Source organism: Myotis brandtii, unplaced genomic scaffold (assembly GCF_000412655.1).
Source record: "Myotis brandtii unplaced genomic scaffold, ASM41265v1 scaffold181, whole genome shotgun sequence".
In the NCBI taxonomy this organism is placed as follows: Eukaryota; Metazoa; Chordata; class Mammalia; order Chiroptera; family Vespertilionidae; genus Myotis; species Myotis brandtii.
In genome coordinates, this window is record NW_005356712.1 from 1589891 (window position 1) to 1604505 (window position 14615).

General features: G+C 41.9%; 1 protein-coding gene across 4 annotated transcripts in view; it reads left to right on the top strand.

The window, feature by feature from the left end:
• The window catches only part of CIT (citron rho-interacting serine/threonine kinase), a 165700-nt gene that overhangs the window by 93490 nt on the left and 57595 nt on the right, over nucleotides 1-14615 (top strand). For 3 of the 4 annotated variants that reach the window (XM_014537689.1, XM_005863774.2, XM_014537690.1), the window contains exons 16-21: nucleotides 909-1049; nucleotides 2916-3041; nucleotides 6862-6957; nucleotides 10813-10929; nucleotides 11914-12023; nucleotides 13070-13244. In XM_014537689.1, the coding sequence (XP_014393175.1) occupies nucleotides 909-1049; nucleotides 2916-3041; nucleotides 6862-6957; nucleotides 10813-10929; nucleotides 11914-12023; nucleotides 13070-13244 (765 nt within the window). The remainder of the gene's footprint in view (nucleotides 1-908; nucleotides 1050-2915; nucleotides 3042-6861; nucleotides 6958-10812; nucleotides 10930-11913; nucleotides 12024-13069; nucleotides 13245-14615) is intronic. The other variant, XM_005863775.2, reaches the window with a different exon arrangement.

Sequence of the window (14615 nt, forward strand, 5' to 3'; positions counted from 1 at the left end):
TTCTACTTTTTTAAATTTTAATTTAAAGTAACTGCCCTGACCGGTTTGGCTCAGTGGATAGAACGTCGGCCTGCGGACTGAAGGGGCCCAGGTTCGATTCTGGTCAAGGGCATGTACCTTGGTTGCGGGCACATCCCCAGTCGGGAGTGTGCAGGAAGCAGCTGAATTGATGTTTCTCTCTCATCGATGTTTCTAACTCTTTATTCCTCTCCTTCTCCCTTCCTCTCTGTAAAAAAATCAATAAAATACATATTTTTAAAAAGCAACTAAGTGTGAGGTTGTTGGTCTCTTAAACTCAGATCTTTACAATGATGCTATAAGAGTAGAAGTATAATGAAGACCCACATAAAAATTAACTTCAAAATGTGTTATTTAAAAAAACAACAACACATGGATTGGCGAATTACCATGAACACTATGGCTGTTGTGCCCTTTGAAAAATAGTTGAAATTACTGTTTTTATCTTGTTTGCTTGTAAATGTGGTACAACTTCTCTATAGGAAAATTAGAAAGTGAGATAATTAAATGAGGAGAAAATTAATGCTTCGAGGTAAATACATTATTACCTGGGTAGATAAATCCTTCTAGACTTTTGTGTTTGCATTGACTACACTGCATTGAATCTAAGATGATAATGATTATCAGGTACACCATTATCTCACATCAGATGCACCATTATCTCACATACCCCGAGATGGAAAAAATGCTGTCAATTTTCAGTGTAGGATGCATTCCAAATTCAGCGATGTTAAAAAAATATGTACGTGCATCTTAGAATTAGACAAACTTCATAATGAAATGAATGTTTATCTGTTTTTTAAAATGGACATTCTAGTGTCCCTGATTTTCCCCATTTAGAAAATGGAATAAACGTGGCCATCCATCTCCTGTCCCCTCTTTCCTGGCAGGCTGTAAAAGCCAGCACCGAGGCCACCGAGCTGCTGCAGAATATCCGCCAGGCGAAGGAGCGCGCCGAGCGCGAGCTGGAGAAGCTGCAGAACCGCGAGGATTCTTCCGAAGGCATAAAAAAGAAGCTGGTGGAAGCCGAGGTGAGCAGGGGACTGCCAGTCCCTGGTGAACTGACCCTGGACCCTGGCGTGGCCACGTGGGAGTGACAGTGACCAGCCTTTGGCTGTGCCAAGGGAGAGGAACTGCAAAGACACCTCTTGCTTATGTCTGACCAAACTGTTTTCCCTTCTGCAAATATTTTTGAAACTTGAGAGGCTTGGAAATGTTTTCCCAAAGGGGAAGAAAGATTTGTCACAGCAGCTTCAAGTAGAAAGATGTTTTGATGAAAGCTTTTCCTTTCTGTTTTCCTCTGACCTGCTCACTCATCTGGGAGGATTTGTGTATGTTTATATAGGCAGACTAACGCCATCCCTGAGTTTTTCTTTTCTTCTCTCTGTACCCTGTTTTTCCTTGCCTTTTCCCCACAGTAATAATAACATTGATTTCCAAGGCTTCAGCTATTACCTGTGTCGATGACTTCCCAGATCTGAATTTCTGGGTGTCTTCTCTCCCTCAAATTCTTTGTTGTTGTTGTTGTTGTTGAAATCGTTTATATAGTGATATAGCAAACATACGAGTGTCTTCTCATTGTCAAAAACTTAAAACATACTGAACATAGAATAAAAAGTGACACTTCCCCTTTTCTCCTGTCTATCTCCCCTAGCTGCTTGGTGATTGCTCTACAGAGTGGATGTGCCAGTTGATTTAACCATGTCCCTGTTGCCGCCCTTCTGCTTTCCCTACACCGTGCTGGCGTGACCCTGCTTGCTCATGTCTCTTTGGGGCCATCCTCACCCATGTTCCAGTCAGTATTTCCCACTGCTCCCCTGACATCTGGACTGGGTATCTGAATCGTGCATCAAATCTAGAATGGACTCAGGGTCTTCCCCCACGAACTGAGTTCCCTTCTTAATTTCCTCATGGTGGTCAGGGCCACCATCATTCATCTAGTCACCCCAGGCTTGAAACCTTGACATCCTATCTGCTTTTCCTTGGATCTGTGGGCCCTGCTATTCAGTGAGCTACTCAGTCCTATAAACAAAAGCCGCCCTGTCTCCTCCGTTCATCCCCTGCTTGCCATTTCTGTCGGCCTCCTCATAGACCAGGTCCTCTTCCTCTTCACTGGACAGTAGTGATTTTTTTTGCCTTCTGCTTCCGGTCTTTCCTCCCAGCTAGCTCATATAGTAAGACGCATGGACTCAGAAGAAGGCTCATCAACAACCACTACCCCATCCCAAAGCTTTTAGGACTTCCATATATCTTAGTCGCAGCCCTGAGCCTGGTACATGACACTCGCAACTATTTGACCCACCTTTTTGAATTTTACCTTTTCTCCTGCTCTTCCCCATCACACATCTGAAGATGTAGCTGCTCCAGGCTTCAGCTGGGCCTAACCTGGCTCTTGACCACCTCCGTGTTTCTGCTAACATGCCTGCCTTTGTCTGAGAGGTCTTCCATCCTCCTCTTCTGCCCTCCCCCATCCCAGACTGTTCCAGAACTCACGTCTCTGTGACTCTTCCCCTCACCTGTTGGGTAAAAAGTCCCCTTTCCTGCCTCCAACCTTCCACAGCACTCTGTACCTGTTTGCTTTATGGCTCTTCCCTTCTTCACCTATATTATGTTTACCTGTGTTTGTCTTACCTTCTGCAAGGGCAGGAGCTATGTCGGCTTCCTCTCTGTATTTTCCGTGATGCCTAGTGTGGTACTTCTGCAAATAGTAGGTGCTTGGTAAATATTTGAATGAATGAATGCACTCCTGTAACCTTCACAACCAAGTACTTGAATTCTAGAGTCTTTATTTTCTTCGCTGTTGGTGCGGGTGCCTGAGACTTCTCTTCCCGCCTCGAGTGCAGGCCTTATGCCCGTAGCGGTTACCCCATTAAAACTCTCTGATTCACGATCTACAGGAACGTCGCCATTCTCTGGAGAACAAGGTAAAGAGGCTAGAGACCATGGAGCGTAGAGAAAACAGACTGAAGGATGACATCCAGACAAAATCCCAACAGATCCAGCAGATGGCTGATAAAATTCTGGTGAGCGGGAACCAAAGCTGAAAAGTTAAAAGATAACAGGTTAGAGGTTGCAGAGGGAAGGGGGTAAAAAGAAGCATTAAGTACCATCAGAGGGGAGGTATCACCAAGTAGGTGAATTAAGAGAAGTGATTTCAGTGAACACCACATCAGAGAACAGTATGAATAATCAAATGTTGGACATTTCAGCACTGGTAACAGATCCGTAAACATTTTTTATTTTTGCTCTGTTTGCTACTGCCTGGCATTTTAAATTATGGATTTGCATACTCTGTTATTTCCCATAGATTTCTCCAGGAGCATTTCCTTCCTATGAGCAGGGGTTTGTATGGCTGTTAACTTGCATTGCCAATTTAAAAAACGGTAGGGCTTTAGACCTTTAAGACCAAAGCCCAGATTCTTGTTTTTGGAGAAGAAATTAGTCACGCAGAATTGTTTTTCTCAGAGTAGTATTTGTCATAGCAATGTTCACCCACTCACTCTCTCTGCCACAGTTGGTTCTTATTATTATTTTTCAATTTCCTTAGATGTAGTCTTTTTTTTAGCTTTGTAATCATGATTCTGTTTTCAGTTCTGGTGACCAATTTAACTTTAATCAGGAAGGCTTTGGGCGGGATTTGCAGATGGGTTAAAGTTTTGCCTGCCAGGGTGGAACACAGGTGAACCTTTGAAGGACTCCCCTTGGATCTCAGTCCCAAAGGCAGGAATTTGATGCCCCTTAGTGATGACTTGGAGTCTGTTCATAGCTCCTTCCTCCCCCGCCCCAGAAGCGACTCTGGAGTAGTCGGCTGTTCTCTCTGCCACAAGGAGGCGAGGTGGTGAGCAGGTCACTTCTCTCTTTCTCTCTCTCTCTGCATCACTTCTGGGAAATGAGTCATATATGAACTCAAGAATAGCCAACTTATAGGCCTGTACTTAATATTTTTTAAAGAAACACCCTTTAAAACTTTACATTTCTATGTTTGTATATATTCACGAGCGTATGGATGCTCTTGAGCAAACAGGTGAAAGAGAAATTGGTTCGATTGTTTTGTGTGGGCACACAGTCTTCATATATACGTCTGTACGCAAAGGCAAATGTGACTGTTGTTCTACCCTTTCCGTTCTCTTTTTCCGTCATCAAAGTTTCTCTTGGCAATTGTCAAGTGTGTGAATTTTATTGTGAGTAAAATTAGGTCCCACCGAGATCCACCACCACTATCCCTTGCTTTGTGCAAATGAAGTGGTTAAGTCTCTTGCGGTTGCAAAGTGTTTCTCTGTTTACTGGTGATGTGTTCATTCATTCATTCAACAAATATTTAATGAGCTTCTACTATGTGCCAGGCACTGTACTAGGAGCTGGAAATATAGCAGCGAACAACAGTGTTTATGTAACAGGACTGAAGAGTTTGATCCAATACATATAGAAAAGATAATGTTTTAAAAAATGACAACAACAACAAAAAATGCCAAACTGCCAAGAAGTCAGATTTTAGCATATCTGCTTTTCCAAAGGTCATTTGCAATTAATATGTAGGAGAATAGAGCTCCACATTCTTTGATTGTATATCGTAAACTCCCATTTATATATAGACCAGAAATTTGGTCTTAAAGTTGCCAGTCTCAGGTATCTGAGTTCTTGACCTGTTTTAGATTCAGATTTCCATTCCTGTGCTATCTTATGAGGACTGAAACTAACAAAAGAAGATTATCAAGTTATTTATAACAAAGATAAAGTAAGCATATTTCTTTGTTTGAATGTATGTTGCCAGCTGCCCAAGTTCCTCTGTGGCTGTGACTTCATTTATCGGAAGGTGCCTTTTGCTCAAGAACCCTGTGCTTAGGCTGCGAAGTATCTAGGACAGGGGTGGGCAAACTTTTTGACTTGAGGGCCACAATGGGTTCTTAAACTGGACCAGAGGGCCGGAACAAAAGCATGGATGGAGTGTTTCTGTGAACTAATATAAATTCAAAGTAAACATCATTACATAAAAGGGTACGGTCTTTTTTTTTTTTAGTTTTATTCATTTCAAACGGGCCGAATTCGGCCCGCGGGCCGTAGTTTGCCCACGGCTGATCTAGGACATGGGCAGAGGTGGTCTTTAATACTGTTATATAATGATGAAGCTTGCAGCAGATCCCAAAATGTCATCTGCTTTAAAATATTTGCTATCTGGTAGGAACTTTCAACACAGATCATTGGGGATCTCATTATATAGCAAAGTCTTTTGCTTTAATAAAAGAAGTCATTGCAGAGGATCCTTTAGTACACATCAAGCCCTTAAATTATGTTTTTATTAATTAAAATTTTGTTTATATTCAATTTTTCAAGATCATATTTGCTAGATTACAACAGATTTTGTGTACCTCGTCTTAAAATTGAACACTTCACTGGCCCCCAAAACAAAGCCAATGCTTGCAGACTTTAGAATTTCAAAAGCTTGATCAGTAACATTTTATGTGCATGTGAATTTGGAAGTATTTTTTCCCATTTTTTGAACATTCCCTGTATAATTTCTTCATTCTTCAAAATTCTCGTAATTACTTCCCACTTCAAAAAAAAAAGTCATAATAGTGTCAAGAGATGAAAACTTGGAGTAATAACTAATAACTTTTTGTTTGTTTTTGTTATCTTAGTTTTGGAGTAATAACTTTTTATGTTAGTAATGAACTAATGGGCCTAGATTCATAAGACTTAATGTAGATGCGGATATGATATCTGCATTTAGAGAATGTTTCAGTGAATTGAATGCTGCCTTTCACAAGTCAGTTTATGATACATTGGCAAATGAATTGGTATAATTTTCAAATGAATTACAAGTTTGTTTAAAAGCAGAATACTTAATAAAAGAATGCAGAGAACATTAAATTTGAGCTATTTATATTACTCCAAATTCTCTTCTATCTATAACATATATGTGTACATATTTATGTCATTATTATCAGTAGGTTTTATGTTCTGCTTTGTTACCATTAGCTTGTATCACACAAACCAGCGATTTTCAACTGGTGTGCTGCAAAAATTTTTAAAACATGCAATACCTGACCTCTTTTCCCTTAGATTGTCAAATAAAAAAGTGACAACAGCCAACACAACAATAGCTGTCTGATGTGAATGAATCAAAATTACACCTATTTTTTGTCAGATTGGCAAAAAATATATTTTTTGATGTGCCATAGCATTTAAGTAATTACTGTATGTGTGTCATGAGATGGAAAAGGTTGAAAATTGCTGATATACACATTAGATCATATGAATGTCTCCATTCTCATATTCTGCATACCAGTCAGTTAGTTGAAATAATCATTCAAAACTCAAAAGTGTTTGAAATGTAACATGAGTTTTCCTTCTCAGCGAGGGTTCTTGAGCAATCACTTTGTTAATGAGAAAAAATACAAAATACTTTTTTATCATAATAAATTAACTTTAAATTTAAAATAAATTAAAGTTACTTTCTCATTTAAGGCTGTCATAGCAGTGAAAATGGCCTGAAGCTCAAGATAGTGGTCAGGGCTTTGCGCTGTGCTAAACGTTCAAGTGTTGCCTTGTTACTCTTATTTCTCTATGCAGATATGAAGAGCTGCCTTTGTTTGACCTGTCACACTGACAGATTTCTGATTCTGCCCACCAGCTGTGTGTGTATATGTGTGTATACTTGGACTTGGGAAGGCCAGGCCAAGGCTTGGTGGTGATTTCCTTCCCAAGAGCCTTAGGGCTAGTGATGAAGGAACAGATGCCTGTTGCCTGTGCTGCCTGTGCCAAAGTCATGTTTCCTGTGAATGTCTAACACACTGGCTATGGCCTGCCCTTTGCACACCTGACTGTCTGTTCTTTTGTGTCCAGGAGCTGGAGGAGAAGCACCGGGAGGCCCAGATCTCAGCCCAGCACCTAGAGGTCCACCTGAAGCAGAAAGAGCAGCACTATGAGGAAAAAATTAAAGTAAAGACACTTTCTGATCTTCCCTGGCATTCATCCTAGAGCACCACGTAGCTTCTCTCTCTTCCTGGGCACTTCGGGCCAGTTCTTGCTTGATCAAAGGACTGTCTGGGATGAACACTGTCTTCAGGCCACTGTGGAAGGCTTTGTTGTATTACCCATGTAGGGGCATGGCTATTAGAGCTTCAAAAATTTATTTTAAAAGCTTGGTCATTTTGTATCTCAATTTTATTTTTTAAATATTTTTGACCCACTTTCATTCAGTCTATGATAGTTTTGATTTAGATAGATTGACCACGTTCTTTGTTTTTATTGCCTTGCTGCATCTCAGACCTGAGAAACTTTTTTGGTTTGTTTGTTTAAAGCATATCCTCAAAAACAAGTTTTTTAATTTTTCAATTACAGTTGACATTCAATATTATATTAGTTTCAGGTGTAAGCATGGTGGTTAGACATAATTTATGAAGTGATCCCTCTAATAAGTCTAAAGTGTATCTTTGATATTCTTTGGCGAAGTTCTGCTGGTGACAAGCTCTCTGTTCTGTTTGTCTGAAAATGTCTTTATTTCAATCTCATTCTTGAAAGATATTTTGCTTGGGTATAATTCTAGGTTGGCAATTATCATTCCATTGACTTTTGGGTTTTAAGACTGTTATTGAGAAGTCAGCTGTCAATCTAACTGTTGCTATCTTTGAAAGTAATTTATTGTTTTCCCCTTTTGACTCTATATAAATGTTGCTTTGTCTTTAATTTTCTGAAGTTTTACTGCAGTGTGTCTAGGTGCAGATTTATTTTTATGTATCCTGCTTGAAATATACTGAGCTTTGAATGTATTGGTATTTTTAATATTTCCAGAAAATTGTCTATCACTATATCTCAAATATTGTCTCTTCCCCTTCTCTTTTTCCTTTTCCTTTGAGAATTTGATTAGGCATGTGGTAAAATAACCAACAGTCTACCCTTTGTTTCTAGTTTCCATTTCTTTATCCGTTAGTGCTACATTCTGGGCAGGGTCTGACAGATTTTCCATTTTATTAGTTCTTACCTGTATAATCTGCTGTTAAACCTACCCATGGAGTTGAAAATTTCAGTTACTGTATTTTTTGTTTGTTTGTTTCTAGACATTCTATTTAGTTCTTTCCCAAGTTTCCTAGATTTTTTAAGACAATAATTTTCCTATTTCATGCATTCATTTCTAAGCTTGTCTTTTATTTTTTTAAATGATTAAGCATATTTGTTTTATGATCTGTGTCTGATAATTCCAATATCTGAAGTATCTGAAGGTCTTCTTCTGCTTTGTTGTTTCTCTTGGTTCTTTTTCACAGTGCCTGTCTCCTGTGTGCGTGGTGAGCTGCTCGTTTTCTTTAGGAAATTATTAATGGGAATCCTACAAGACCTTGAGTGAGAACGTGTGCTCACCTTGTGGGTGGCCATCGGTTTTGACTTGTCTGCCTTCTTAACCTTTGAGACTATTAAAAACGAAAGTCTGGTTTGGTTTAAAAATGCCTCAAGTTAAAAAGTGCTGTGCGCCGTTTTTACCTTTCTGGGTTTCTGCTTTCACTTTTGGGAAAATGTTTTCTATATTTCATTTAGCATTTTAAGTCATTCTCTGTAGAAAAAGTAGCCTAAATAATCTTACCCACCATATAAAATGATACATTCAATTATTATTTTAATTCAATTATTATTAATAAATTCGGTGATCAGAAATGGATGCCAGCCTATCTATTTCCTTTTAAAATGGCATCACAATTTTTTAATGCTTTTTGGACCTAGCCTTCAATTCTTATGTTCTAGAGAATCAGACATTGGTCATTATATCTCAAATATTGTTTCTTCCCTTTCCAAATCAGACAGTGAAGAAGGCTTTTAATTTTTGTGGTGATGCTGTTATTGATTTGGTTGGTATTCTCAAAGAGGTGACTGGTTCTTTTTTGGAGAATCCAACATACATGTGCTCACACAGTATTATCACCATCACTAGCTTGACACCTTCTTTCTTTTACCCTTGGTGTTACTTTTGGTTATTTTTTATTAAAAGAAATATAGGAAAACAACCCAGAAGTGACCTCAAAGTGTTTTAACATGACCTCCTACTTTAGTGTATTTTAAACTTTATATACCCAGCATTTTAGTTTGAATTCTGGCATCCAGACTTTTATGTATACGGGAGTCCATTGGCACCTTTGCATGATGGAAATAACCCTTCGTAAAATTCATTCTGAGATTTGTGTGATTGCATTGACTTTCCTGTCAAAAGCCATGTTCTGTCTTGACCGAGACTGGTTCCTTCCGGCTCACCCTGACCTCTTACTGGGTTCCATCACTGCCAATATTGGGGTCTTTTTTTGAGCAGAGGCACCCCGAAAATGTGCTTTACTGCTTTAGCACCTTGTAAAAAAAGAGCATACCTGGTCTAGATATTATGTAGTCTCTGCTGCCTTCTAGATGGCGAGAACTTTGTTTAGGGAATGTTAGGGAAAGATCTGTTTTCTTCTGTCTTCCCTCCTGGAATCTTTATGAAACTGTTCTCTTTAGCCTATTCTGCTTTGTATTTCCTGATCCCGCCTCTGTAAGGCCATTTTAGTTATAATTATGATCATACCCTAGATTCTGTCCTTTTCTTGTTCATAATTTTAGAATCATGCCCTGACATCCAAGAGAATGGGCCGCTTATCCTATTGAGCTTCTTCCCTTTTCCCATGACCTGTTCTCCACCTTTTGTTCTTCTCCACCAACTTGCATTCTATTTTTTTCCATCAGTTGGTTCTAGTTTAAAGCCCTCTTTGAAATCTTTCTTTCCTTTCTTTATCATGTGGACCCCCTCCCTGCTGACTGGTTCTTTTCAGGGACGATGTCCCCATGCTCTATGAAGGTCCCCTCACAATAGGCATTGTGGGAAAGGCAGATTTCAATCCCATCTGTGACCCCAATTCTTTCCGCTTTCTTTCCAGCATCAGATGCAGTTGGTGTCATTCAGAAAAGCAGAGTGGATTCTCTCAGATGAGAAACACAGGGCTGTGGTCAAAGGCTTGGACAAGTTATGATGTTGTCTTTCTTTTTCTCTTGTTGTTTTGGCAACCAGTAGGGCTTGCGGAACATTAGATCAAGCTGGCGGATGGTGACACCATTACTGTTTTATTTTTCCTCTCGGGAACAGTAGGTGCTCAGAGTGGCATTCTCAGCACTGAGAACACATGGTTTCTCTCCCCTGGGAAAGGTTTCTCTTTCCAGTGACTTTTTGTGCAGCTGGATCAGAGGAAAGAGACATTCGTTTTTTCTCTCTTCTTTGTTGACTCTCCACCTACGTTACTGGTGGGCAAATCCTCTTGCCCCTGGCTGTTTCTGACCATCAGCCTTGGTCGCACAGACTTCCTCGGTCTCCAGCCTTCTGTCTCTTCATATAGGAGCCCAGAGATATCTAGATTCATTTTGTGCAAATTAAGAGCAAGCAATATTCTGAAAACTACTGGTGCATTGGCTACGATAAAGTTGTCCTCAGGTAATATCTTCAAATGATAAGATCTGTAGAGAGATCTTATTTTCTCTTTCATTTTGGAGTTCACCTCCATTTAGGATATACCTCTTCGGTCTTTTTGGCTACTGATTTCAAAATAAGTTCTTAGTTCAAGTCAATGGGTTACTTGCCATTTCATGGTAAGACTTTTTAACCCCATTTCAGCTAAGAAACCGACTCCCAAACCCTCTCTTTGCCCCAGAATTTGGAGGGCTTGTCCTCTCCAACTGCTTTTCCCCTCCTACCTCCTTTTCCCATTTTTCTCAAGTGCCCTTGTTTAGCCTTCCCTGCTCAGCGTTGCTGCTCAGGAAACTAACTTCCTTTGTTTCTGTTTCTCATAGGTGTTGGACAATCAGATAAAGAAAGACCTGGCTGATAAGGAGAGCCTGGAGAATATGATGCAGAGACATGAGGAGGAGGCCCACGAGAAAGGCAAAATTCTCAGCGAGCAGAAGGCGGTAGGTATAAGAAATTGCAAAGCCAGTGTTCAAAGGAGGGTTTGTGAACCATGCCAGGAACCACACACCTGAGATGACTCCATTGCAGCTGATGAATTATTCTTTCTGCTTTACCCGGTGGAATTTGTTGCGAACAGGTGGTTCTCTCGGTAACTTTCCTCTCCTAAAAGCAGTGGAGGTGGCAGCTCAGCATGGCCAATTTCGCCTTTTCACTCTTCTCTAAGAGCTAATCTGTCATCAGCTAGAACATTGTCCTTCAGAACGCCCCCCTGACAGAACATCCAATGGCCCTTGGTCTCCCTCATGTGTCCGCTCTTTCACTTGTCCATCTCTCCTTTCTAATCCATATAAGCAGGCATTTCAGAAAGTTGCTGCTCATAGGCTCACTGGCAGTGCGTGTTATCTCAGATCCTACTGTCCTAATAACTTCTGTAGTTGGCCTTCGCACCTCAGACTCTCTAAAGGAGGGTCCTGGGAGGTGGTATTTTTAACCATGACCTCTGCTGGTTTATGATTCCTTAAGTTGGGGAAACCTTCAAGGATGTCGGACAGCAGTGGCTGGGTGATAAGGGATCACTTAGGAAAGGACAACTCCATGGGTGATGAGAAGTATGGACTTGTAGGTTCAAGTTAGAGGCTCCTGCAGGCCCAGGTGACATGCAGGTGCCATGGGATTGAAAGAGGCCTGCTTACTTGCAGAATGTCAGGTTCCTGAATGGGGCCTCCTGCCTGTTTCTAATGCAAGCCATTTAGCTAGTGTGGGGACATGCAGTCGCTGTTTAGGTAAAACAACTGAGCGCCATCGTTTGAGCAATAAGATCTGTGACCCTCAGGGTACAGACTAGTTGAGTGCCTGTTGCCTCTGGTCAGACGGCCTGGCCTGCATTTCAGATGAGAGACCCTTACCCTGGCACATGGCTCACATTACTCTTGTGCTGGGAGAGCTGCCTGAGGGTAAGGTTTCAGAGGTCCCCTGTGTTTCAGATGATCAATGCTATGGATTCCAAGATCAGATCCCTGGAACAGAGGATTGTGGAGCTGTCGGAAGCCAATAAACTTGCTGCAAACAGCAGTCTTTTTACCCAGAGGAACATGTAAGTATTCAGATTCTAGCTGCCTGTGTGATTACACTTTGATCTTCTCTCCTGGGCATAAACTCCGTTCCCCTCTCTGATGGAGCTGGAGCAGATTTAATTACTTCTGTAGTTTGGCCCAGCCCCTCATCCCATACTTATGTAATCTTGCCCTCTCTTAAGTGGGCTCATTCTAAGAGTCTTCTCTTTTGAGCTGGGTTTTCTTAAGTGCTTCAAATTGCCGTTAGATTATAGAGTGTTTTGCTCTCTCTAATGAGGCTGTTTATAGTTTGCTTTTGGAAAGCTGCAGACCTTGTTCCCAGATTTGCCTGCCGTGATTAGCCGGAGGTGATCTGTGTGTGCCCAATTGGGCCATCTATTTTGCTGTTATTAAGTTAGACCCTGGGGGAGGAAGTTTGGGGTTTAGCAAGGACTCTTCATTGTTCCAGGAGCACTTTGATCTTTAAATTACAATCTCCAGAGTGGTTTTTTTTTTCTTTAAATATCTCTTCAGAGCGCTTCTAAAACATTCCCATCTTAGTTTAAACCAGCTTGGTAGACTGCTCTTTGGTCTTTGAGTGATTCTGGTTTCTGATGCTTCGAGCAGGCTGGGGAGAGGTGAGCATGGTTCACAGAGCAGTAGAAGGAACAGCATTCTTTCTCCTCAGCCCTCTTTCCTCCCCTGAGTCCACCTGAAAGCGTGGTTAGAGTTCTCTTAGACTCTAAGTAGCCCCCTTTCTGCCCTCCTATACAGACTCAAAAAAAAAAAAAAAGGTCTACAAAGAGTGAAAGGTCAGTATATCTTGCACTCCCCTTGACCACACTTAATCCCCAAAGTGGGGGACTCGTCCCCATGCTGGGATCATGCTCTCGCGGCCAGGTCAGAACAGAGCTAACCTGGGAATGACCCTGAGGCCAGGTCAGGTCCTGGCTAACCTGGGAATGACCGTGTCCACTTACTGTAGAAGACACATCACTCACTCTGTTTCTGTCTGTCCTTCCAAAAGGACATGCTCACCTCTGACGAGACTGTGCTTTTGCTTGGTTCCTCTTACCACCCCCACCAGGAAGGCCCAGGAAGAGATGATTTCAGAACTCAGGCAGCAGAAGTTTTACCTGGAGACGCAGGCTGGGAAATTGGAGGCCCAGAACCGGAAGCTGGAGGAACAGCTGGAAAAAATCAGCCACCAAGACCACAGCGATAAGAATCGTCTGCTGGAGCTGGAGACACGGTTGAGGGAGGTGAGAGTGAGGGTGATCGCCCCAGAGGATTTGTTGGAGGACTCGGGCCCCAAACCAGCCAGGGATCAGGCATAAGTCAGTGCTCACGTGAGAGGCATTGTGCCTGGAGAAGGGCACAGGCTGGGCACAGGGTCTGGGTTAGAGTCTCACCTCCGCTTCTGATGAGTTTTCCAACCTTGGGCAGGCTACCTTCTCTCTGTGCATCAGTTTCTTCATCTGTAAAGCAGTCATGAAAATTGATCTCCCTCCCAGGGTCACATGGGGCTTACGTAATTGGTGCATCTTCAGATGGAGGCAGAGTGATTCCTTCTTATCTCGATTTTGCAAGGGTCACATGACCCAGCTCATGCACAGAGTTTAGCACAGCATTGGCTCTATAGCATGGCTTAATGACAGGGACAGATTCAACCAAACGGTAGGTTTATTGGATAGAAGGTGGTTCTCTTCAGAGGTATAAGGAAGCTGGGAAGGACAGCCAGGTTTTGAGGAGGAAAATACAACATACTCGGTTGTAAACATGTTGAGATTGATTGAAGTGATGAAGTTACGTCCAGGTACTCACCCATGCTGTGTTTATTAAATGCCCGCTGTGTGCCAGTTAGTAGCCTGATATAATCTGTGACAAGACAGACCCAGTCCCTGATCTTGGGGCTGTCAACCTAGTGGGCAGGGTTACCTGGCACCTGCAGAGGCAGGACTGCTGTTCAGCAGAGTGGTTGTTGGAAGTGGGACATTGGGCTGGGAGTGGAGACACTGTGCTCAAATATTGGTGATGGAATTCTTCAAAGAGCAGATGGTGACTCTCAAGGAAAAGCCTGCTAAGCTGGCAGAGGTCTGCGGACTAAACCTTGGGGAATACCCATGCTTAGGCACGTCTTAGTTTACGCTGGAGTGTTGAAATGAGGCCAGCACTCCAAAGGACAGCAGTTGTCAAGGTGTGGACCCTCCATTAGGACCACCTGGTATGTCAAAATGCAGATTCCTGGCTCGCTTCCTCCCTTAACCTGTTGGAATGGAATTGGGGTTGGAGGGGGTGCAGAGCAGAGGTTTGCATTTTTAACAGATGCCCCAGGAAATTCTTGTTTCTGGAGTTTGAGAACCATCTTTCTAGGTCATCTGAAAGCCTTAGGTGATGGTTTAACTTTTATCATGCAGGCGATATTTTTACTCCTCAGTAAGTTTAACACCACTCCCCCCTAAATAACTCAGAGAGACTTATTTGAGCTTGGGGACATTGGCTGGATGGCCTGCCTTTCTTTTCCACAAATGTCTCTCTTACCTCTTCTGCCCTGAGGCTGTATAGCTCATCTGGGCAATTAAAATGCCCCTGGGAAGTGTGTTGCTTTGTTCTTAAATTAATACAGCTAGTCC